General features: G+C 41.2%; 2 protein-coding genes across 8 annotated transcripts in view; both read right to left on the bottom strand.

Annotated features, from left to right (window-relative positions):
* kif1b (kinesin family member 1B) overlaps positions 1-5,087 on the bottom strand; it is a 60,911-nt gene extending 55,824 nt beyond the window's left edge. For 4 of the 6 annotated variants that reach the window (XM_087833841.1, XM_087833842.1, XM_087833844.1 and 1 more), the window contains exons 1-2: positions 4,788-5,086; positions 3,430-3,585 (exon numbers count right to left, since the gene is read on the bottom strand). In XM_087833841.1, coding sequence (XP_087689967.1) covers positions 3,430-3,535 — 106 coding nt within the window. In that variant the 5' untranslated portion in view covers positions 3,536-3,585; positions 4,788-5,086. Of the gene's footprint in view, positions 1-3,429; positions 3,586-4,787 lie in introns of all 6 variants that reach the window. The other 2 variants (XM_087833839.1, XM_087833840.1) reach the window with 1 other exon arrangement.
* A 1,095-nt stretch (positions 5,088-6,182) lies between these two features.
* On the bottom strand, positions 6,183-24,666 carry ube4b (ubiquitination factor E4B, UFD2 homolog (S. cerevisiae)). Of its 2 annotated transcripts, XM_087833367.1 has the most exons (29): positions 24,337-24,666; positions 23,125-23,344; positions 20,309-20,444; positions 19,982-20,069; positions 19,514-19,658; positions 19,184-19,409; positions 18,542-19,003; positions 17,894-18,004; positions 16,122-16,263; positions 15,726-15,826; positions 15,424-15,538; positions 14,584-14,667; positions 14,363-14,419; positions 13,464-13,580; positions 13,001-13,099; positions 12,788-12,901; positions 12,397-12,595; positions 11,920-12,058; positions 11,737-11,836; positions 11,423-11,550; positions 11,147-11,245; positions 10,687-10,922; positions 10,422-10,548; positions 10,121-10,265; positions 9,789-9,923; positions 9,138-9,329; positions 8,553-8,727; positions 7,433-7,579; positions 6,183-7,280 (listed from the first exon to the last, which is right to left on the bottom strand). In XM_087833367.1, exons 1-29 carry the CDS (start codon positions 24,361-24,363, stop codon positions 7,216-7,218), a joined length of 4,131 nt encoding a protein of 1,376 aa, XP_087689493.1. In that variant the 5' UTR covers positions 24,364-24,666; the 3' UTR covers positions 6,183-7,215. The 2 variants fall into 2 exon arrangements, with proteins under 2 accessions (XP_087689493.1, XP_087689494.1); XM_087833368.1 differs by lacking the exons at positions 17,894-18,004; positions 18,542-19,003.
* Between the last annotated feature and the right edge of the window lie 1,259 nt (positions 24,667-25,925).

Below are 25,925 nucleotides of genomic sequence, written 5' to 3'. Positions count from 1 at the left end.
TGTACATTTGTGAATGTTTGGCTCTAGAACTATCTGAGTGATGAGGAATGTAACACCCTAGAGCGGGTGCATGTCGGTATGTATACACCTGCAAGGGTCACAAGGATTACCGCTTCTGGGCGTGGTGATCTGAGGCAAGCCAAAGGATTACTGGTCTTAATCGGGTCAATCAGCCCTGTCTGCACAGGGTTCAGCGAAAGTATGACTGCCCCACATCCAAACCCACCTTCCTTGCTGCATGTCCCACCAATAACTGCATTTCATTGACCTGAAAATGGTTCATTGTTATTTCTGCTGTGATGAGAGCCTCCTCTTATGTGTAACTGACACTGGAGCTGAGCTCGTTCTTCCCTGCAGGGTAAGGTCAGCATCCACTTACCTCATAGTGAGAGCACACTTGTGTGAATTGTATCTGAAAGGTGAAGGTTTAATTGATGTGGTGACCTTCTGTTTGTCCTTTCAATTGGTCATTTTGTTTACTCTTAGCTTAAGTGATAATATCGTCTAACATCCCGTTCTTGAAAATGTGGCTAGCGTAGACTACTGATAAAGCATTAGAAACACTATTTTGAACACCAAACAGCGACTGGACTAGACTGCAGGTTTAATTAGTTGACAAAATGCTTCATCATAACATCTGTGTGCTTTGAAACTCTTTGATCATCTCTGGCTATACATCGTGAGTGGCTCCTCACTGGCTCAAGGGGCACATAACACATGAGTTACATAACAAGATGGAAACTGAAGTGAAGAACACATCAGGCCCCAGATTAAGGCGGAGTTTGGGTGTACTGGAGTTATTCAACATTTGGAGTACCAACACAAAATTAGCGGGCCATCGCGTCACTGTTTTATAATTACATTAGCTCTGGTATGTCTGAGAGCGTCTCCTGAATGAGGCCTTTTCTTTGTTTCTGTCTCCCTGCAGAGGCCTTGGACACATTTCCTGCACACTGGATAATCAATTTGCTGCTCCTTTGCTCTCATCCTATCCTTGACAACCCTCTCTGCATGGTGAAAAGGGGAAAGAGCGAGAAAGAGACTGAGTTCTTGCCCCCTACCGCCATCTTTCTCTGTACTGTTGACACATGCACACAGGCGGGCACATATGCCCTTGAGCCAGTCACAACAATAAGGGGAGTGTCATGGCATAACGCACACATCTGCCAAACACATACAAGCTGACCACGCAACATCCCATTTCCGTCAGGCAGCCTTCAGCCCAATTTAAATGCAAGCAAAGACCAGTGAAAACATTAGAGGTACACCCATACTGCACACACACACACTGACTGGCTAGTACTACATCACAGCTTATCATACACAGGCAAAAACATAACATATAGACCAGAGATTTTTTTTAAGGGAATTTCCAGTAGCATGGATTTTAGAAGTTTCTCTAGATGCTGTTGATTCACCACGTCAGACACCAACTGTTTCATAGCCACCTTCCACGCCTTCTGGAAAGGCTATGTTGTTGGGTTTTTGATACCCAAAGCTGTTTGGGTATCAAACAACTTGGGTAAACTTGGGATGAGTCATGTTTAGATTTTTGTTTTTCAATCATGCAAAATTAGACATTTACACAGATGGACGCTGAACATATCACTTAGGAAGAAAACACTAGGTTGACAAATAAAAACTCCTTGGTAAATGTAACACTCATGTGACTAATTCTATCTATTTATCCTGTTACTGTTAAAAACATACCATAAGAATCTTGATTATTAAAATACTGTTCAAATGGCAATGCTGTGTCTATTTCATTTGGTTAGAGTAAAAATGCACAATGGCTTTTAGAAAGTCTGGGGGAATACAACGACTACAACAACAAAAAAAAAGGCAGATTTTTTTTAAAACTTCGAGCCAAATGATCTCAGTATGATCCTGTGCGTGTCTGAGCCATCAGGTAAAATTTGGCCTCTCGGCATCCAAATAAGACAGCGCATTCTCAGCATACCATCTGCAATGAAGTCCTGACGAAGGGAGAGTATGGCCACCTGCCAGCCTCCCTTTCTGCTCTGCAATCTGCCCATGTGAAAGGAGGCAGAGTAGGCAGTACCGCAGCCTACTCCTCTCCCTCACACACACTCACTGACTAACCCCCCTAAAAAACGCTGCATATTCCACTGCAGCTCTGCTACAAACCACGAGTCACCCTCCAGCTCCTTCGGGTGACATTGGCATAATGAAAACCCAAGGATATAGAGTAAAACTACTAGGGATTTGACACAAAGCTTCTCTTTGGTAGAGTGTGAGAGATAAAGGACAAGTGAGCCATAACTGGTAGGGACACTTGATCTTATGGAAGATTCATATAAGCTTAGTCTAATGAGGGTGATATAAGACTGACAGACAAAACTCGAGAGCCTGCTGGTAGAGCATGTTTCTGTTTCCACATGCTGTCTCGTTACTGCGGGTTAATAAATGCTTCCACGCTAATGTCGTGGAGCTTGTGCTTAGCTGGAATGAAGCACACACAACAGAGTCATGAGTAAGGAGGCAGCTAGCACTTCACAGTAACAGATGACTCACAAGTAAGCAGGTTGAATCACATGACTGCAAACCACGTTCAGGTTTTCTCTTCTTGCTCTGCTATTGCTTATCACATAACACTGTCGACAAGCATGCTTTACAGTAAATAAGGGCACTATCACATAATCAAAGCTGATGTGCCTCGCTTAAAACTAAATCTTAGATGGTCTTAACATCCTTCCCTATGCCTCAATCATGGATTAGTGCAACATGAGAAAAGTTAGAAATATGTATATTTTTACTTAACCTGTCAGACTTTGAATAGAATAGAATAAAATAATCCTTTAATTGTCCCACAAGCGGAAATTTGGTTGTAACAGCAGCCAGAAAGACACATATACACATTGCATCTCTATCTCAACCACTGTGGTTCAAATAGGGATGCAAATCTTGTAAATAATTAACTGCCAATCGTGTTTTATATGCATCAAACAACCTCTTCACAAATTGTTTGTGTACACTCAAGAGATAACGCAACCATAAACTAAAAAGCAGCACACACATCCATTAAAGAAAAACAGTGGCCGTGTGATAAAGCCTAGCTGAACTGGGGGTGCTGGCAGTCCACGCTGTGGGACGACCCCTGGGTCTCCCAGCGTGAACCAACTAAGCGTTTCTCACACAGAATCTCCTCTGGCATGCACACCCCTCCAGAGGCGGAGGAATTTTACTCTGTAAGCCTTTTATTCTCTTTCAGGCTGCTCGTCCCCAACCGTCCACTATTCAGTTTGCTCATTCTACTGTTCTCTGCTAAGACGCCTGAAGGAAGAACATGCAGGAGCATGCATGATACACCAAAGTGTTCCTGCAGACTGGACCTGCATAAAATCAAGATGCTTTTTTCCCCTCCAGTTTGTGTTGGTGGTCTTGCATGCATGCCAATAGGCCACTTACTTGTAGTGTTGCCTTGCATCTGAATGATACATTTTGACTCCTTGCTGATCTCCCTCGAGTTGAAGGGTCGAACTCGAACAGCGACTTTCACAGAAGCCCCAGACATGTTTGCAGTTTAAGTCCGTCTCCCTGTAAGATCCCTTGTGTATATCCCTCCTAAAGGAAACAGAAAAACAAGTGTGCATCTCCTCAGTTAAAACAATAAGTGATGCAGTGAAGCCAGACAATGTTTGCTTCCTTCTTTAAAAATAAAACAAAAGTGATGTGGTGAAAAGAAGCAGAGCCTGTTTTCACTAAATGTAAATCAAACACAATGAAAGTCCACCCCCTCCCAATTTTCAGTCATAACAGCCTACAACAAATATGGCCGACCAAACCCGATGAAGCCTTTAATATTTTGTAAACAGCAGCCGATCATACATTTAGCAAATCAAACAGAGGATGTAAACCTTTATATTTATATCATAAACCCACAGTTTACGTGAAATGCGCTTTAGCCGAAAACAAAATACGAAGATCACAAATCACGATTGTTGCATGCATAAAATAACGTGGCGTTAAAATACCACACAACTTTCCATCGTTTTTACAGTCCATTTAGGCTACACAACCCGCACCCGGTGACTACACAGCCTAAATATCCTATGTTTTTCCATGTACTTGCAGTCAGCCATACTCGCCGAAGCATACGCCCATGAAATCCTATCTCCCCTATTTGGCGTGAGCTACAGCGGGACAGCTAACCAAGGGCCTGTCTGTTGCATCTGACACTGTTCATTTTGTGCAGACGAAGAGCTTAAATTTCCCCCTTTAAAAAAAAAAAAAAATCACATTCGCTGATATTAGGAAGTAGGCTAATCCTCCGCCGCTGCATGTTGGGGAATAGTGCAAGGGAGGAGTTACATGCTTATTTTAGCAGCCCAGACTGGATACATTGTTCACATTTACCCTATCCGGCAGGGTTAAAGGCGTTTTGACGTTAAATCCTACCAGAGGCGAAGCTTTCAACAGTAGCTATTATATTTTCTATTTTAAGCTAGCTTTAACCCGTTAAATGTTATTGGCTCCGACTTCAATATTTACGACCTACAGTCTAATGGAAACAGCTATCCAACTATAATCAACTAAACCTATAAACAAATTATTCTATATACTATAACAATTAAGTACCTATATATGTTTAATTCTTTTATGTTATCGCAACCATGGCCACGTAGAGGTCCACTGACCACCGGACGTGTATTAGTTAACACAGACAACTGCTCCCTATCCATCGTTGAAACTAAACTGTAATAACAACCCAGTGCACAACAGTCCCCCAAAATATAAATATATTATTTTAAAAAATATATACTTACGCTTGGAGACTCTTGCAAAACACGAAACCAAAACCACCGGACAGTGGCGAGAACTAACGCTAGCTAGCAGGCGTCAAAATGTGTTGTTTCTATCAGAATCTGTGCGCAAGGAAACTGCTATAAAGTCCATTTCCGTGAAAAACACCCATTATAGCGGTATCCTCCGGTGGAAGGATTTGTATTTGGAAACGGCCACTTCGTTGACTACTTTAGTCTCCCTTACAGATGAACGGCGGACGCCTATCTGCACACTAGCGAGAAGAAGAATTGGTAGATTGTCTTGATTTACCGAAGAGATTACGTCAACTCCCTCTCAGCGCGCTCACGGACAGGCTGGCGGGCCAATGAGCAAACAGAGAGCGGCGACTAATGCGGCGAAGAGCCTATGGCGTGACTCGGGGTCGCGAAGGGGGAGGGAATAGGTGGGGTGTCGCTCCCTTTTTTTCGCCCGTGACGCCACACTGCAGGATTTCTCATTACCGCTACCCGCAGCACCGTGGGTTACCGCAAAGATCGCCGCCTAGCGACGTAAATTTTCCGTGCATCACGAATTTATAAACCAAATTATTTATATTTTTGCTAATATAAATTGCCTTAAAGCAGGCACAAGAGATGTCACTGACCATAAAACAAAATAAAATGAGCAAATGCATTTCCTGCTGTGTTTGAATATAATCAGTTCAATTACATTTTACTCATTTAGTGCCAAATGACTTCACTTTTTTATTGTAAAGACCATACAATAATAGAGAGTAAACCTCAACAATCAGACAACCCCTTTGAGCAAGCACATGGCGACAAGGGGAAGGAAAAACGTCCTTTTAACAGGAGGGAACCTCTGGCAGAATCATTAAGAGGCAGGTTTGATTCAAAGCAATTCACTTTCCTGTGATATTTTTGCAGTTGCAGTTTCTTTTTGGAATGAACTTGGAGTTAAAAGTTTAACAGGTGTCCTTGCCAGTAAATACTGGACTGTCGCCAAGTTTAATTGAGAACAATGACTAGTCTATTCACATTCCAAAAAAAGATTGCAACTTTTTTGTTCCCTAGAACTGGAAGTTACCTTTGCTGACACAAAATGAAAACAGGTTTGCATTATATTTGCCACATCCAGCTTTTTTTTCGCCATTTATGTAGTTGTTTTTCTCTCTCTGTTCCAATGTGTCTTTTGTCCTGCCTCCTCCTGGTCTTCACCTTATAATATAAAGCTTCTTTAGGCAACAGTTGCAATTTCGCACTGTATAAATAAAATGCAACTGATCTGTTATTTGTATCTTGTCAGGGGCGTCTTTGTTTTCTTTACTTACACTAAACTTAAATTTAAAAAAAAAGATACTAAACAAAGCCACTAAGACATCAGTCTGAAGGGAAAAAAAATGGTGACCAGTTGTGAAATAATGTGCATCATCATTTATTCGAGTTCAAAATCCTAGCTTCCAAAACAGGTATGTGGTTAAAGGAAATAATTTCCTGTACAGTTAAGGTCAGCAAGGTCAAGTTAGGTACAGTGCTATTTGAAAGAGACCATTTTAAGGTGAGATGACTTAATGGTGTGCTCCTAGGATGGTGCTTCAGGTGATCATGCTACATTCTCACGGTCCTTCCACTAGACCTAAAATGGGGATTACATGTCCACGTGGCGCTCAGGAGGTTCTCGACTTAAGGCCGTGCACACACACACACACACACACACACGCACAAGTAAATTCAATCTATCAAAGTCAGCGGGGAAAACGTGACCGAGAAGGAAAATTTGGGCACACTTTATCATTGTGAGCCACAGCTCCTCTTCCTACTTTACTCAAAACAAAAGCTGACACTGAGGATTAGTTTAGGGTATTCCCAATCCTGAACCTCTTCTACAAGCACAAACTGTGCATAAGTTATCTCTGGAACACCATTAAACATTACGTGGACTCAAACTCATTACCGTCACAAGCCTTGATAAAGAAAACTTGAGGCTAACAGTTTTATCAGAACCCAACCAGACTCAGTAATACCAAACAAAATGAGAACCATAAAGGAAGGTGATCAATGAAGAGACTGTATGCACCTCGCAGGTAAACCTGTTGGTAATGGTTTCTGCAGCTTTATAATGCACTATTGTTAAATTAATGTATATACTTTGATATATATATATTTTTATATATATACGTATATATATATATACACAAACTCATGAGAAAAACTTAAAAGTCTTAGCTTTATTATGTTTTGTTTTAGAACCATGATAATGGTTTGAGACAAAAAGGGTAAATGCAACAAAAAAAAAGAAAAAAGAAAAAAATTATCAAATCAAGTCTCCTTTTTTTCCTCTCCATTCAAAATGTTTGTTTCTTTTTGTTCTCATTGGTAGTAGTGATGCTGAATTCAGGTGATTTGGACCGATCCCTTAATGATGATTAGCCAGACATCAGTGACGTAGTCCTTAGACACCCCGTCCACCCTGTTTCTCCCTCATCCAGGTGTGGATCCTCTCCTTCAGTTCAGGCACTGTGGAATTAACATTGTGACATTTAGGCATCCTGAAATTATTAGCCTCGACTCCATCTATAAGTGCATTATCTTGCGTACCTTAAACAGCAACACTCATTTACATTATCTGTTTAAAATAAATAAAGTAAAAGGATAAATGGTGGGGTTACCTGACTCCAGCATGTTCTCTGTGAGTGGCTGCCTGTTGAAGGGATCGGTGGGGGAGTTGAGCAGGTGGCGTAAGATGATGGATCTGTCCATGATGTTCCCCGAAGGCAGCATCACAGGGTCGGTCATCAGCGTGTCCATCAGAGGGTCTGTTGTAACACAGTCACAGATTTTACAGACAATTACAAGCGAGATGCTACACTAAAAATCTGATTCATCACCAGCAGCGCTGGCGCCCTGATTGGATAAGGAGAGGGACCAGTGTTACAACATTAAAAGCAAAAATTAAACTTCTTTGTTTAAGCGTAAAAACAATAAATAAATAAAGTGACATACATGTGTGCCCATGTTGGTTTGTGTAGGAGCCTGTCACATGTCCAAAAAATGTTTTATATGACCACAATATTGATGCACCTATCAAAACACTAGTAAACGAAATTTCCCATGAAGTCCGATACAGAGCGTTTGGTGGCGTGGGGCTCTGTGTTGAAATGTCACAAGGTTGTTACAGTAGGACTCTGGTGCTACAAAAATAAAACCTGTCGTGGGAGATTTCATCTACTCAGACAGCTGATACTCAAGTCTCCTGTATGGCACACTCCCATCAACTGTGGTGGGCTGGCTGGCATATCTGAGAATCAAAGGAGGCACGCAGACCACATACTCTTTCTAGATTATATTAAGTCTGTGGTTACTCGATAGCCTTGCACTAAGCTGTCTAGATGACCAGTGTGAGCTTCAAAATCCACCACACATGTCTGGAATTCAATAGCAGAAGAGGCCGTTAAAGATCCCGTCTGTCATTGACTGACCCGAGGTCACAGGTCAGTCTTTTACACAATGACAATATTATTTAAAAACTGCATTTGAAGACCTAGAAAGATATTTAACATGATGCGTTCAGAAGCAGCGTAATGTGACCCATTATTTTTATATGGATGTTATTTGAGGATCTCAATACATTACTCTGAAGTGATCTAGATAGATTAATTTAACGGTACAGCACATATCAGAGTGAGATGTTATTAAACCAGCTGTGGGAAAGATGATTCGCTTTACCATTGCTGCATAACCAGATTCAAGAGTTCTAGTTGTGCTGTTCAAACACTGTCTTTCACACACCTTTGAACTCATCCGGTGCATCACTGTAGTCCATTTCAGACTGGGAGTTCTTGGCGACTATTTCCTCCACCTTCTCCGATAGCAGCTTGAATTTCTCAATGGCAATTGAGGACTTAATGCCAGCCTTCCTCATCTTTGAGATCACCTCCTCAAAGAGTTCACGGCTGTAGGACCTCTGCAAAGAGCAACAAGTCCCTGAGGTCAGACTTCAGTACCTTACTGTCATCACATCACAGATTTGAAATTTAAGTCACGTCTTCAAACTTACAGATTTTGATAATGCACACAACAAGCAACTGCTGCATTTCATACATATATGTTCTGATGTAAATCTCTGAAAACAATAATATGCAATAATGTGGCTTCATCATTCATAATGTTCTCTTTGTTCTCTCAACAAATCAGGAAATATATATATATATATATATATATATATATATATATATATACACACACACTATATTCTCCACGTGCAGTAGAGAATTCATGCTAACTGGCACGGCAATAAAGTCACAACAGATGATTCAAGATAACTAAATGTAGACTGGACATCAAATTTCCCCCCCCTCCCCCATCAGTGCCAACCTGGTCATCTGCTATAGCTTTAGCAAAGCGAGCACAGTCTAGCTGCAGGTAGATGTCTGTCAGCTGGTCTAGGAGTTTCTTGGGCTCAAAGCCATACTTCTCTGGGTTCTCCACCTTCAGGTCCCGACACTTGGGCCCGCACAGCTGCTGGAGGTTAAAGTTCAGCATGGCAGCTAAACGAGGCCCCAGCTCCTGTGTGAAGAAGGAACCACTGTTTAGAAAAGCACATCTATAGATTTTCCAATAGTTTCATTGCCCAAGACATCAGACTGTTGAACTCTCCATAACCCTCACATCCCTCTTATACATAAACAAGGTACATTCTGAAACTGTCTCTGGACTGTTTCACATTACTGTATATTCATGGCAGTGCATTATGTCTGGAATAATGATATACATTGTTTTTTGCTGTTTTATTGCTGTGGAAAAGGGAAGATGGATGCATGGATGCATACATTAGTCCAATGTCGAGTCAATGGACCAACATTTTGTTCTAACGTGCACTAACTGGTGTATGTTTGAATGACAACGTACCTATTCTATAATATGCCTGGAGGAAAATGGCAAATAATGCTTCCTTTATATTATTTGTATAACTGAGAATAAATCTCTAGAATACATCAAGTGTTCATTGGTAACAGTGACACTCACAGGCCTTAGGAAAGGCTTCTGGACCTGCTTGGTGAGGATGTGGAACATTTCAACTGTTTCGGTAGCCAGGGCCAGATAGGAGCGGGACACCCGCTCATCCTGAGTCAGCTGGGACTGACGACTCTGCTGCTGCTCCTGAAAATTTGTACAACCGCCCCAAAAAACAACAACAACAAAAAAAGACAAAATAATAAATAAGTTACCCTATACAATGGCAGTAACCTTCTGCCTGTCTTCACAGCTCAGCACAACTGTGAATGAAGCGATAATCTGATAAAACATGACCTCTGACAGTTTTGTCTTTGCTAGATCCTAAAAAACTGAGCACTGACCCTTGGCAGCTGCTCCCACTGCTCTTTATTCTTCATCTCCTCTTGAACTTCATGAATACGCTTCAGGGATTCAAGGCTCTCATCTAACAAGAAGGTGGTGTCATTAATCAGCATGTTGATGTAGCGCACAAACTGCTTGCCAGAGCTGGTGTGAAAGAAGAACAAAAGGAGACAGAAGAGGATGTGAGGCTGGAAAAGTCATACAGCCACACACTCTAAACCACAATTTCTTTAAAATAAGGTAAAAAAAAAAAATTAAAATAAACATTGCAACTGCTGTTTTTGTCAATAGCAAACTCACTTGAACTCCTCCATGAAGGTTCCATGGTGGGCAATGTTTTGCCAGAGGCTCTTGAAGATCGTGCTGATATGGTACCGTATAGTGAACTTATCGTAAAACTCACTGGTAGCACCGGTATGCTCAACATCTGACCAGAGGAGGGAAAGATTTTAGTGAACTTTTTTTCTTGAAAAGATCACAACTTGTAGTAAAGAACAAGTTGTAAAGAATTTTATTCTACCGAGCACAACATCAGCAGAGAACTGCAGCACGACATAAAGCTCACCAGTGTAAAACTTCATGAGAGCAGGGACCAGGTGTTTGACGGACAACGGGTGGTTCTCCATCATTTCAGAGAATCGCTGAGTACGAGGCTGAACAGCGGGGTTGGTGACGAACAGCACCTCCACCAACTTGGCGATAAGGTAGGGGTTCCTGATGTAATTCTGACTGCAGATGAACACCACCAAGAAGGTGACAATGTCCTGGACACATGGCTCATATAAAACCTGGGGTGAGTACCTGGGAGAAAAGAGGAGATAGCGGTTCACAAATCCCTTATTTGGATTTAATTTTTCCTCACAAAATTCACCGGGAATTATGGATTTATACATGTATATACACATTTATAGTTGTTAAGCATTTAATATCTGTATTTTCCCCCTCATCGTTCCTTCCTGTTAACATTTTATTACTGCCCTCCACAGGACAGTCATTAAAACATGATAGATGAGCAGAGGACTTACTGCACAACAAAAAGCAGAAACTCTGCCACATCTTCAATGTAAAACTCGGGCAGAGCGGCAAAGCTTTTGGGTATCTCGGGGTTCAGAGGCAGGTTAATGCTGCGCAAGGGAGGGAAAAACAAACATATTACTTCTTGATTTAATAATAAACTGAAGTGAAGCAAAAAAAAATAAAAATACTGGAAAAAACAGCAACTGCGTGATGCCACAGCTGTTCCTCTGACATCGATATCAAAACAAATGGCAACATGGTGCGTCAGAGGAGAGGTGACTAACTTGGGGTAGGTGGGGTCCACCATGCGAAGAATGAGCTGGATGACTGTGCTGTAAAACTGCAGACATCTGCGGAGCAGGTTCTCATCCAGAAGGCCCACATCAGCACAAGCTTTGGCTCGCACCAGTTTCTGTCACACACAGTAACAATCACTCGTCTGGAAACATGCTCCAAATCAGCCACGCGTGTCTTCCAAATATACCCAACCAAGAAATGCTGAGAGCATTCTCACATCTCTACATTTAAATTGGTCCTTGGTGTTTGATCATTAAATGAATTAAGACAGTGGCTCCATCTACAAGTACGTAACACTGACCTTAAGCTGAGTTTTGCAGCGTTTGAGCATCTCTCTGTGTCGACTCGCCAGGGGAGAATCTTTCCACTGGCTCTCACTGTTTTTGAGCTCCTCTACAGTCCTAAAAGATAAAAATAGCAGCATTAATACACACGCATACACTTAACGCGATATGATTATCTGTGTAGATGTGCGAGCGTGTACCTGTTGAGTTCGCGGATGGCTCGTAATCTGCGGATGTAGCGCCGGCAGCCGGGCAGGATGGATAAGTGGTGGGTGTGAAGCGTCAAAAAGAAACACTCGGTAGGAAATTTGGGTTCTGTGAACTTGGCGGGGTCTTTATCTGTACATATTCACAGATGAAATTTATGGTTATAAGGACACAAATATCAGCTTTAGTCTCTACAAAGTTAGTGACCTACTACTAAGCCCACAGATTTAAAAGATTTCATTCACAGCATCAAAGCAACAAAGTGACTCTTTTAACCAATTAGATTAGTTAAAAATACCCCAAAACAAAATAAAACTGTGGCTCTGATATGCTTAGGATTAGTTCATGAGAACTGCTGAATTACAACTGATATTTATCTTTAACGACCGCCTCTTTAAAACCTATGCGGTCCACTTAGATTTACTGAAATGATCGTATGTATCTGAGCATTTCTGGTTATGCCAGCTTACGTAGTTCAGACAGCCAGGCCTTGAGCTCGTCCATGGTGGCTTTGAGACGCGTTTCCTCAAGACTGACGACAAGGCGACACCGTGGATGGAAAATATAGTAGGGATCCACTGTCTCTAACTTGATCTTCATGCTCAGCTGTTGCAGCACCCATAAGAAGTTGAGCATGAAACCGTCTGTCGAAACCAGCTTGTCATCAGTCTGGAAGAGAGGAGAATGTGGGGTTTGTTTTTTTATTAAAATCTTTACAAACACACAGTAAACACCTGCCCCCGAAGATTAAATAATATCAAGAATGACTTCTAAAATTAATATACTTTTAATCACGTTTGTTCCTTATGGTCTGAATCTAGTAATATGAAAAACATCGATTTGTAAAACATACAACTTTACCTGCATCTGGGCTTTCTTCACATTGTAGTTGACTAGAGCTGCCATGTAATTAAGAGCCAACTCCCGCGTTTCACTGTTTAGCAGGATGTTGTGGAGAACTTTGAACATGTCACCCTGATTTTAAAAAAATAAATCAATAAACAACATCATTCCACACTGCTGGAAAAAACAACTATTAAAAATAAAAAATAAAAACATGAAACTGAGACTTACCCTTGCAGACTCCAGGTAGTGCTGCAGTGACTGGCTGACGACTCGTGTGTTCTCCATGGTGATGGCCGGGCCGGAGAAGTATTTGTCTCCAACTTTTGTCTAAAAAAAGAAAGAAAGGGAAAAAAAAGCCTTTTGTCATTGAAATGGTTGGTACTTTTCAGTTTTGTTCTGTTTTTTTTTTTAAATATGAGGTTTGCGTGACTTCCCATAGTTTATCCTTTACTTAATTAAATAATATGATAATAATAATATGGTGTAATAAGAAGGGTCACAGGGGAAGTCCTCATCAGTAGGAGAAGTAGAAAAACTTCTGATAAGACAGTTAAAAGTCCACAATTTATGCCCTCCTTCACCTTTTCCTAAGCCATTCACTCGGACCGATTGGATTTGGGCTGATTCTGGCCCCTGGGCCTTACGTTTGACACTCCTGATTTATTTGAGATTCAGACAAAGTACAACTCACATCATCCTCAGCGAACACAGAGAGGCCGAAAAAGGCTCCCAGGTAGGACAGTCTCTGAATCTCTCTGCCACATCCAGGGCTCAGAGGTTTGGGACACCACAAAGGCAGTGATGTTACCTGCACACATTACACAGTCATTGATTTAATACATGTTATTGTCAAGTTCTGTATAACACTGATTTATACATTTATATATTATATACTAATCAACAGTAACTGTAACTCATTTTCCCTAAGTGAAGCTAAATGGCTAATTATGCATCAATTAATTCCACAGTATTTTAAAAACTTAAACACTAAGTAATAATAACAATGGATTTGATTTATATAGCGCTTTTCAAGGCACCCAAAGCGCTTTACAATGCCACTATTCATTCACTCTCGCACTCACGCACTGGTGGAAGCAAGCTACGGTTGTAGCCACAGCTGCCCTGACGCCCCAGAGGAGCCATCGGCCCCCCCATCGGCCAACACCAGTAGGCGGTAGGGTAAAGTGTCTTGCCCAAGGACACAACGACCAGGACAGAGAGCCCGGGGATCGAACCGGCGACCTTCCGGTAACAGATACGCTTCCCAACCCCCTGAGCCACGGTCGCCCCGAAGTGAAGAATATAATTGGATAGATAACAAACACTAAGAGAGCTAAGAGACCCCACCCCTCCACCGGGGAATTTCCTCTTGCCCTTTTTCCATGTAACAGGAAAATGTCTCACAACAGGCAGAGTTCATACCTTCCTGGTATGAGGAAAAGTACATTTACAACAGCTACATTTATTAATAAGCTCAGGGTAACCAAACTGCTTTCACAATAGATGTCGATAATAATTGGAGCCATAAGGACCCAGTGAACAACACTCAGGTGTTATGATGTAGCTTTACCTTTCCATTTGTATACTTACCAAATTGCACACCGGGTGAGTCTTTCCAAACTTAATTTCACAAAGCTCAGCTAATGCCTGTAAAATCAAAAACAGACATCAGGTCAGAAAAGGATTACAACCCAACACGTGAACTGTGCTAAAAATGAGTTGTATGGATGTGTGCTTCATCCCATGCTGTATGATATATTCCCTACAGAATTACTGCAGCTGCAGGAAAGACCAGGACAATGTCGCCTTACCATGAGGGGAAATTTAAAGTTGTCACTGTCAAAGGAACATTCTTTGACTGCAAGAGCCAGGCCGTGGAGGATAGGGATGAAGATCTAAATAAAAACAACAACACATTAAACAGCATGCTTCGGTGCTTCAGTGCATTTTGACCTTGGAGAAACGTTCACACGGTCTGTATTTACACATCACCGTGAGGGTGTTTAACTAGCTGCCCTAAACATGGGATCACTCTGTTTTTACATTTTTATATTCATGCATCTGGACAAGCAGATGGCTAAATATGGGGGGAATAAAGGCATCAAGGAGTCACCTTCTAGCTGTTTAAATTTAGGTGCTCCATCTACAGGAGAAATAGGTTGGGGAAAAAAAGGGCAAGGATATTTTTGTAACGAATTATCATTTCTGGCTTTGCAGGATCAACCCAGAGAAACACAGTGTGAAAGATTCAACCTAGTACAGTCTGTTTAGTCATGCTGGGCTGGTAAAGCTTCAGCGTGCAGACTTTCCAGTTCTATCTGTGCTGAACCTGACAATTAAAAATGGATATTTGGGCTTTGCTTAGTTGAATCACCCAGTACAAACTATATATGGCTGTATGAGATCATCTCCAGCTGTTATGAAGAAATATGAAGAAATACAGTTCTACATTTTTAAACTGATTCATCCCCATTAATTACAGTTAACTAGATTATTTATGGGTGTGTGTAAAGAGCCGGTCTGTACCAAACAGTATGAGCCATAGTGCACAGAAAGCAAATGAGTGCAGCAGTAAGAAATCTTTTGGAAAAAACCCACAGCTTTGAGTAAGCATAAACAGATCCAAAAGAATGGATGGATGTGCTCGTCACCTGTCTGAATACTTCATCCTCCTGGTGAGTAATGCGCACCAGCTCCTGAATAAAGCCATATGGAAGGTTCCGACACAGCATGTAAGGTACCAGCAGAGACTGTTGGAGAGGGCTCCTAAAAGTAGTAAACATACGGCAAATAAATAAATAAATTAATCACACATTTGGAGACAAGGTGAATGACTAGTTGCTATGGATACAGAGAGGGAAAAGGAATGGAAGATGCACAAATATGGTGAGAGCGTTAAAAAAAAAAGAAGTAAAAACCCAGAGATCGTCTGAGTTAATGGATGGCTTCTTACCGAGGCTGGGTCAGAGCGCCTTGAAGGACCAGGGCAACATGGGAAATACACTGAGAGCGAATGTTACTGAGAAGCTGGCTGACATTTGGTTGGCTACACATCTGAGAAAAAAACACAGAGAGAAGAGTGAGAACGACTGCAGTGTGATTAAAAAAAAAAAGTGTTATGTGACGAGCTATGCCTAATGCCTGCAGCTAGTCTACAAAGCACAACCTGTTCTTCTATACTCAGCGCATTTTAAAACAATTGAAACATGAAGAACATATTAAAGACCTTTATATATCAGCTCTTATTACGATTTTGATCTCAAATCTTAAATATTTTAGGAAAGAAAAATAAATCATCTGCTATAAATCCTGGTCGGGATATTTACTGGTCTTACAGATTGTCATCTACCTTGGGAGCTTTCCTCTCCTCCATGCCAACACTGTCAAAACGCTCAATGAGGTAGTTCAGCATCTCTGTCTCTTTGCATGTTTCAATGGTGAAGCGGTCGCTGGCTGATTCGCAGGACATCCCCCCTCCACATGCCCCAAGACTACAAACAAAATTAGACACAGACAGAGAGGCTCATCAAATAACAGGAAATGTCACAGTGTGGACAGACGTAGCATTAGAATCAAACTTTCCTGAAAAGTCCTGAAAGACGACAAACTAAAGCACTTTAAAGGTAGCATTGCAAAATTCAACCACCAGGTGATCCGAGCAGGTAAAATAAGATTAGTGTTAAACTGTATTGTCATGTCAACTCAGTAAGAGCACACAAATTACATGTAAGAAAAAGGGAATCTGTTTATGTTTTGTGTGCCTGAAAACAAACAAACAAACAAACAAAAAAAACAAGAAAAACAAATGGCCGATATAATTTTGTTTCTAAATCACCAAATACCAGTATGAGTCTTAAAAAGTCCTATATCGGTCGAGCTCTACAGATTTTTTTCTTTCTTCAATAAGATAAGAAGCAAATTGAACTCAAATGTGAATTAGATGAATTGTTTCTGCTACTGTGAGGAACAGTTTCTCAGCTCCTTGCAAGAGAACGTTAATGTTGGTACCCAATCAAATTACTTTATTTCATCAACCCTTTTTAAGGTTTGTACTTATGGTCCTCAAATAAAACAAACAAACAAACAAACAAACAAACAAACAAACAAACAAAAACACATACGGTTTGATTTTTAAGCAACTATGCTACTGAAGATATGGATCCTATAAGCTACAATGAACACAAATGAGGCTACAATGAAGACAAACTCAAAGTGTGAGCTAAAACATTTGAACAAGAAGAATCAAAATGATTTTCTATGGGTTTCTCAGCTGTATATATGGCACAATAAGCCTTGCTTTCAATCACTTTCCATATTAGTCTAAAATAATGTCAAGATGATTTAGACAACAGAAACAAATTAAAGCGGCAAAGGTCAAACCTGTTCCAAACCTCTCCAAGCCACAGCATAAAAAAAGATCTCAACAAAGTAGATTTAATTTACTAATGTGAGCAATATATTCTGTATTTCTCTGCACATACATATATACACATATACTGGCTAAATGATGGTTTTAAATAGTAAGCAACAATATTTTCTTAGAGATATAATTCTCCATTTATGAATCAAAGGCAGGGCAGTGCCAGAGAGCTTGAAGTTCTGCAGTCAGGGATTCATGGTGTTACTTCCAATGTTTGCAATCAAAAACACAAAATACGGGTTTGGTAGGCTTATACATAAATATCTAATGTTGTCTGATCGGGTTACATAATGATGAAACAGTGGCTCACATGTCTTTGAGCTAAGGGTGATTTCTCCTTCTTAAAAAGAAAGATGCGAACGTAACAATGGATTCTTATACAGACAGAAACGCAGAGTCATTAATGAGCCATTCACAGCACTGAAGATTTTCTACATCTTGAAGCCGTTTGCAGAAGAGTTAATGTGGTTATTACTTACCTCCATATTGCATGTACTAAAATTTATAGTTATGGGAATTTATCTCTGAATGTCGATGACCAAAACACTCCTAAACATGGTTTAATCTTCTTTAATCTCGCCTGGCGTCTTTGTGCACGGTTAGTGGCAAGCCTACCGGACCCGCTGGAACATGCATCAGAGCCCATCCCTGAGCAAGCGTGCACACACACGCGCATTAACACACACCACGCAGTGGTGTACCTGGACCCAAATTGAACCTGTGAAATATCCTCCTCCTGCTCCTCCTGAGAATCTTCATCATCGCTGTCCTGAGATATGTCAGAGAGGGCAAAAAACAGGAACGAAAAGGGGCTGACGGGACGAGAGAAAAACAGGTGAAATGAGAGAAAGACTGGAAGAAAGGAGGATGATGCACAAGCGTGAGGAGGCAGAAAGCCAACGGGGGGGAAGCATCAAGACAAATGTGGAACAGTTACAAACAAAAAAAAGGAAATGAGAAAGGGAGCACAGGGAAGATGCATGCTTTCATGGAGACTACTTTCTCTCTTTTTAAACCAGTTTTCTATCGCTTTAGCACACTCATGCTAGCTCTGTGCCATGATGACCTTATACAAAGAACTACAGCTGTTAATATTAAATGTATTAATTTTTTTAATTGCCTAAATTTAAATAGTTACTTTGTGGTAGAGATAGCATTTTTTAAATCTCATTTTCTCACAAGATTTTAACTACAGAAATGTTAAAGTGCTAGTAACTTCTAAATGCAGGAAAGTTAATTTAGAGGCAGATATAACCAGTGATGAACAGAAACATCACCAAAGGTTCAGGCTTTAGTATGTTGGCTTGCGTTTGCACTCCACTCTGACATGCAGGTGACAGTTTAGATACCTAGATGGAGGCATCCTGGCAGCAAAGGCAGCCTGTCGAGTGTTCAGTCTGGGAGAAGGAGGCACCATAGGAGAGGTTGCAGAGGAGGGTTGGTTGTGACCCATAGGTGAGCTCAAGGATAAAGACTGGGGGGAAGGTGGTGGCACAGAAACTGGAGTGTTGGGGGGAACGGAGGGTCCTGCAGGGCTGGGAGAGGGTCCAGGGAAACTAAACCCTCTGTGACTCGGGCTTGTTGGGGAAGGAGCCACCCAGGGAGTGGTGACCGAGTAAGGGCGATACCTTTGGGAAATGGGCACGGGGGCAGATGGAGCACTGAGGGAGTGCCGTGGAGGAGTGGAAGCAGGTGGGCTGGGGGGAACAACGAACTGTGGGGTAGACGGTGTAGTAGGGGTGAGGAGAGAGGGGGAGGTCCTCTTGGCTGCATCCAAAGCCACTGGGTGAGGACTACCACAGCCATACAGACTGTGGATAACATTGTTAAGACAAGAATGACCTTAAAGCCTTCAAAACAGAAATGATTAAAGCATGATGAAAAAGACTGGGAAGAACATGGCAGCATGATAATAAAGTAAATAGAAAAAACAGCCCAATCAACAGCCTTGATATGTCTCCGCGAGCTTAATAATGACTCGTGGCACTTGCCTGGACAGAGAGCTGGCTCCAAAGGATCCAGCGCTAGGGCCCATTGGGCTTCCACCTTGGCTGGAGGGCTGCACCAGTGTCAGACGATGGTCGGGGGATTTGGCTGCTGCAATTGGCTGTGAGGTGGCTGTCAAGCTGGCGAAGGGGTTGTGGACACGTGACTGGGTGGACATCATTAAGACTTCCATCAGGATCTGGCTGATGAGGTCTTTGAAGTCAGAGTATACTGCAGGAGAAAACATAACAGTTGGACGAGCCTCCCACGTGTGCAAAAACAACGTTTTGATGAATCAGCTTTTTATGGTCAAAGCTGTTGTTTAGTGGCGTTACCTTCTTTAGGGTTCTGGTGAAACTCTGCAGCCAGTGAAGGGAGAAAGATGACATCTCTATCCTGCTCCTTCCACGATACGCGGAGAATCTTGCAAATGAGCTGCAGGGCCTGTTCTTCAGAGACATCTGAGTTTGCAGAAGTTTCCTAAGATGCAGAAAAAAAACAGTGAAGCCTTGATTTAAAAAAAACAAAACAAAACATGCATAATGAACAAGCATTACTGAGTCTCAGGATACTCGTTATCTCATGATCTCTCTGGTTGAGCAAGAAACAACAGAGGTACGTGTGAATGAGTTGATATAAACAAAAATGAAACCAAGAATAGCATTTGTGGAAAATCACCCGTCTGCAAACAACCAGACACTCCTTTAATGTTTATTCGTTTAGGACTTTCTTGATATCCTGATAGATATGGTCAAAGTCCAGGAGGCAACATCTTTTGATTAATGTTCACTCTAACTGCTTACCTTCTCAGTCAAGTTTCTCTTCTCCCTGCGGTCACTGTCCTCCACCTCCATGTTCTCTATCCCTGAGTCCACATCCACCTGGGACATGCTGGAATAAAAGAGAAACCACAGTTCTTAATAAGCCATTATCTCCAAGCAAACTATGCTATTACTCCAAGCTCAATCGTACATAGTGTCAATATTTATCTAATCACTGTCCATGTGCCTGTCAGTCTGAGCTGAGGAAGGCCACATTATTTTCACAGCTTCTGTTCAATTTCACAGATAAGGAGTATTTGAGAATGAACACAGAAGCTGGGTAGGGTAGCACACAGGAGACGCTCTCACCTCTTTTCACAGGAGGCAGGGTCGATATCCATGCTCTGCGATCGGGACAAACTCTGGGACTGAGTCTCAAGGCTGTTGGAGGGGGAGCTGGAGAGTGAGCTCACACCCTCGCTGCTCTGACTACCATAAGCGACCCCTGGAAGAACAAAACACCACAAGTGAATCTCTCTGAATAACAATGACAAAAATGAATCAAATCTGACACATTTCTGGAGGGTTTCTTGTGCCTCTGTCTTCAGATAAAATGGAAATAGTAAGGTTTTAAATTTGCTTGCTTTTGTTTTTAATTATTTTTTTCTCTTGTGTTTTTCAACACAGGTGTAGCGGTCTGTGTGCACAGAGCAGTAAGAAAAACGTTTAATTTGAGTTAATTATTGCAATGCTGAGTGCATACGTGAGTACTTTAAACTGCATACAATATAACATTGCTGTTATTCTTCCTCAGCCTAACAAAGTCACTTTAGTCTGTCAGCAGATCAAAGTGAAATTAATTGTATTGATTGAAAGTTGCACAGTTTGTGCACTTACATTAAGAGAAACACAAAAATCCCCCAAGCCTTTAAATCGAAACTGAATGTAACCTGCTCCCGACCATGTTATGTGGTGAGCAGAGGTTTGAAAGCTACTTTTGTGACGCAGAAAGCTCTGACTTTAAGTTCAACATAACTCACCAACCCCTCAGATGAACTAAAGTTTTGGAGAAATGAAAAATATTGACTGTATTGATTCCTACTGTACACTTTAAATCCTTTGCACAGCGTTGAATTTTAGTCTATCATGTCTTTTCCTTTCTTATAGATTTTTCTAATCTTTTTATTGCTTTCAAGGTATAATCAGTCCCAACATACAGCGATTAGGGTAACGACATAGTCAAAAAAGCACACTAAGAACTCTGAGGAAATTAAATTGAAACAAAAAACATGATGGATCCAGGTCATTGATGTCAAACAGTCACCTAAAACCAAACATCAGTCATGTTTACTCTTCACTTTCAACTGGCCTTTGTACAGAAAGAAAACAAGACACCTTTACCAGTGAACTGCACAGCACACAGGGCTGATTCCTCTTTGAAATGCCCTCGAGTTACCTTTCACATTAAATCCTATTTTCAAACAGAAACAAAAAGAATAAACCAATCGAATGCCTTGCGTGTGGACTGACAAACGCATCTGGATGTTGTGATCAAAGGGAAACTCCTAATTTTCTATGTCAGTAATTGTAGACTAAAATCTAGGACATATGCAGTAAATACATCTATACATGGCTGGCATAATATCAGAGTGTGATGACATGAAAAGATCAAGAAATGTAAGAAGCGGAAATGAGGAAGAGGATGTGCAAAAAGGCCCTAAAGTTGTGGCAGTAGTCAGGGAAAAAAAGGATACATTTTCCAGAAAAAAAAAAAGAAATGAAGAAAATATTAATATACATATCGTTTTTAAAGAAGAAACAGCAGGTTTGAGGCTTTGACTTTGAAATGATTGTTCAACTGAAGGTTTAGTTTTATACAAAATACTCCAAAAGTTGATTCTGTTCATCTGGACGTAGCGTTTTGTGGGAGAAACGTTTCGTCACTCATCCAAGTGACTTCTTCAGTCTCAGCTGACTGCAGGTTTCCCCAAATCTTATAAACAGTACATTTGCATAATGACTGAAACCAGCCCACTGAATGAACAATGGGCTCGGAGGTCAGTTCCTTAATCATAATTACACAAATTCTCATGACCATTGATCAACAACCACCAACCAAAACCCACTGATCAAAGACCACTGATCAATGGCTATGAGTCCCATTCACAGAGAGTTGGGGAATGGCTGCAATCACAGCATTGTATCATGACTGGTTTCAGTCATTATGCAAATGTACTGTTTATAAAATTTAGGGAAACCTGCAGTCAGCTGTGACTGAAGAAGTCACTTAGATGAGTGACGAAACGTTTCTCCCACAAAACGCTACGTCCAGATGAACAGAATTAACTTTTGGACTTTTACTTTCCTGGATGATTGAGAATGCATCAAGACGTTTATACAAAATAGTTTTTATGGTCTTAATCTTTCCTGATATTGTAATCAAAGATGACGTTTAATGCTGAAAATACGGCACTTTTTTACTACCATTCTCTAACACTTACCACTGGGAACCACACAAAGATATGACATGAATAGGCAACCATGTATAGTTTGAGAATTCATGTCACAGCTGTTGCTTAAGGAAGAACCAACTGTTTAGTCAGTCTGGGTTAGCAAAGGCTCAGATTGGAATTTTTAAGTTGCTTACTGACTACTGCAGACAGGTAGCGAGAAATCTGATTAACAAAGGATCTTACTCCAGATAGCGGGCTGGAATTAACAGCTCTCTCCTGGTTATACAACAATTATGCAATTGAATGATTACGCTACCAATGTCAGATGTAATACACATAAATAAGTTAGTGAGAAGGTTTGGCTTGTTAAACTGCCAGTATTTTTTTCTTCTTATTAATCACTTAGGAAATGCACCACTGGGCCTAAAAGGAAGACCTTTAAAGCAGCTGGCTATGCATAGCAACAAACAATGCCAGGAAACTGTTGCTGTATCCATACATGGATCTCTGCTGCATTTTCTAGAGCCTGTGCATGAGTGAAGCCTCCATTCTACCTTTGTACTAGAGGGCTCACCATTCGTGTCTAGCAGGGTACACCTTTTTGTCACAGTGTACCCTGATTTGGGGGATTTTTGATATTTTAACACTGTGAATCATTCAATGTCACAAACCTTTTTTCAATATTTTTTTTTCCTTATAGGAAATTCCCAGAACCTTGTTTTAATTTCTTACCAGAGGTGCCCATAGGAGATGTGGCAGGGGTACCACTGTGGACATTGAGGCCCAGTGATTGAGAGGCAGCTGGTGGCACGGGTTGGGGTGCAGCACCTGAGGGTCCAGGGAGGGGTCCAGGTGGAGTCTCTCTCTGTGGGGATGTCAGGGGTGTGCTGAGAGGGGTGCTAGGCTGGGACGTTTGTCCTCCTGCCAATCGTGCCAGTCTCCTCCTGCGAATCTTGAATGAGCAGATATACAGGGTCATTAAAAGAACTCTGTAGCTCTTGTTATAATGTTGAAATGTATTATTGGTTATTAATAAACCTATAAGTATGTATATAAATGCCTGGACACTGTAAGAATAACCAAATTATGCATGTATTGCCCAGAAAAGACAGATCATTAAGGCAAAGATTTTCTTTGTTATACGTTTTAAAGTCAGATCTGAAGAAAAACATCGCGAATAAAGTCAAATGCGGACACCAATCTTCGCAGCTTGGCCGAGGGGCGACGTTAAAGCTAAATTATCTGCTGCACACTCTCTGAATGCTAATCAAGCAGCTGAAAATGATAACAGTAAGCTGCAGTATGCTGTATGCGATTTCATATAAACAGCTCAATGGCCATGCATCGGCCCACGGCTGATTGCACAATGGTGGCCCGGTCTCTGTGTGTGTTTTTTATGCTGAGTCGTCTCGCAGGCTAATTTCTGACTGTCAGCTAAACCGCCGCGAGGTGACATGCGAAAACATATCAGTAAAAAGAACGTTCCCTTCCTAATCTCCCTGTCAAAACACAACACCGAAAAATATCTGCCACTTACAAGCGGCTAACAATATCTTGAAATATGTTCGATGCTTTATATAAGAGCAGTGTTCTCCAGCTTGTAGCATTACGTTAGCTACTTTCATTTAGCAACCCAGCTGCTCCAGCTAAATAGAACACGGCCCAAATCCGCCTCTCGTTATTTCACTTCTTATATTCCCAATATAAGAAGTGAATAATTAGCCTTTGAGTTAAACTGCGTGACACCAACTGCCGTGTTCCAGCTAACTGAGATATTTATCGAAAATGTATTTCTTCCATCAGCTAGTTTTTGTAGCATCTCAGCTAGCAGCAATATCCCTAAAAGGGGTAAAGAAAGAATTTGCAAAACGCACATTTCTAACGTCAGTAACGTAAAATCATTTCAATTCCCTGTGTAAGCGTTTATTCATATTGTCACCTTACCTCATCTGCGCTCAACTCCTCCATCATCCCAGCTAAGACAGCTAGCTATTTCACTTTCTAATGCTTTAATATGCCAGCCAGAGCCAGCTAGCTAGCTTGTATTAGATCTAAATATGCATAGTCTAACTCGTTCAACAAATATATGTGTCAGGAGTTTGATTGTCTTCAAGATAAAAAACGACACCGATATTCGGAGGATGGCGAAATGTAGCTCCCCCAAAAAGTCTGCTGTTTGCTGGTTTTCTACCAAGAATGAAACAAAAAGAAAAGTAGCTAGCTATTATACGTCAAAATACAACAGCGGCCATTTTGGTTCCACAAGTCACGTGACCAAAGGGACCAAAGGTGGGGGTGCGTAGCGTGTCGCACAGATAAATGGAGTATTTCATCTGTTGTGTAAGTATAAAAGTCTGTTTAGGTCACTTTAATGTAACGCTCCTGCATTAGCGTGACCTCGGGTTATAACTAAGGTCACATTTACCACATAAAGCGCATCAAACTGAGCGTGCGTGAACCATGGCAAGTCAGAGGGGTGCAAGGTCACTGCAAAGACTTATATTAGTGACGTAATTGCCAATCATCTGTCACCAGGTAAAGATGCCTGCACAGTATGTGCCTATACATTTTATTTTAACGCAGTTACAGCCACATCACGTGTGTGACAGGATGGGCTGTACACCAGATGAACTAAATAGGCAACCAAATTTTAAAATTTTTGGCAATAACTCGCTGTAATTAATATATATTTAAAAAAAAAAAAAAACAACAACACAGGCAGTCAGTATCCAAAGTACCCAAGTATCCTTGGGCAAGACACTTAAACCTTGAGTAGCCCCACTTGACTGATCAACTAACTAGAAAGTACCAGTTCATTTACTATTTATACTCTATGGTATACTCATGAATATATATATAAGTGCAAAAATATCTGTCCTGGATTGAGTTTTGAGATTGAAAAAAAAGAGGCCAACTGGATTTCTTTAGGTTTGTGAAGATGTTTCACTTCCCATCCAAGAAGCTTCTTCAGTTTTTAAAACAAACGAAGAAGATGGAGAGTCCCAGGTCCCCTTTGGAGGTGGTCCTGAGGGTCGTGGATGGTGTGAAAATAGGTGTGGGTCATTACCATTTCCTGGGGTTAAGGGTAAAGTCACTATGAGACCTTGCCCCACCCCATGTGACCTATTTAGGTCACCTAAGGCAAAGTGTGAGTAGTGTATGAAGTGCCTGGGAGTGGATCATAGGTAGCTGACAGGTGGTGCTGCAGAGTCAAATCAGATGAGACATTTTCTCTGGGCACAGAAGTGGATCAATGAAGGGCAGCTGTGAGCGCAGAATTTCCTCAACACATTTCTATTTGTCTGGAAATTTATGCAATTATCAAGTAGGGTTGAGCTTTAAAAACGAGCTGCACACGCTGATGAATGACCTCTTTTAAATTACAAAGAGACATGAGGGGTTATTCCCAAAGTGTGACCTGCATGGGATAATTCGCTCAGTCCTTTAGTCATTCTGGTTACAACGATTGCTGCAGAAGCACTAAACTACTGTTACCTGAAGCTTCTACCGCAGAGCTCAAGCAGCAAACTGTA

Source organism: Neolamprologus brichardi, chromosome 20, assembly GCF_056152115.1.
Source record: "Neolamprologus brichardi isolate AB-2024 chromosome 20, ASM5615211v1, whole genome shotgun sequence".
In the NCBI taxonomy this organism is placed as follows: Eukaryota; Metazoa; Chordata; class Actinopteri; order Cichliformes; family Cichlidae; genus Neolamprologus; species Neolamprologus brichardi.
This window is presented reverse-complemented; position numbering and strand designations above follow the sequence as displayed.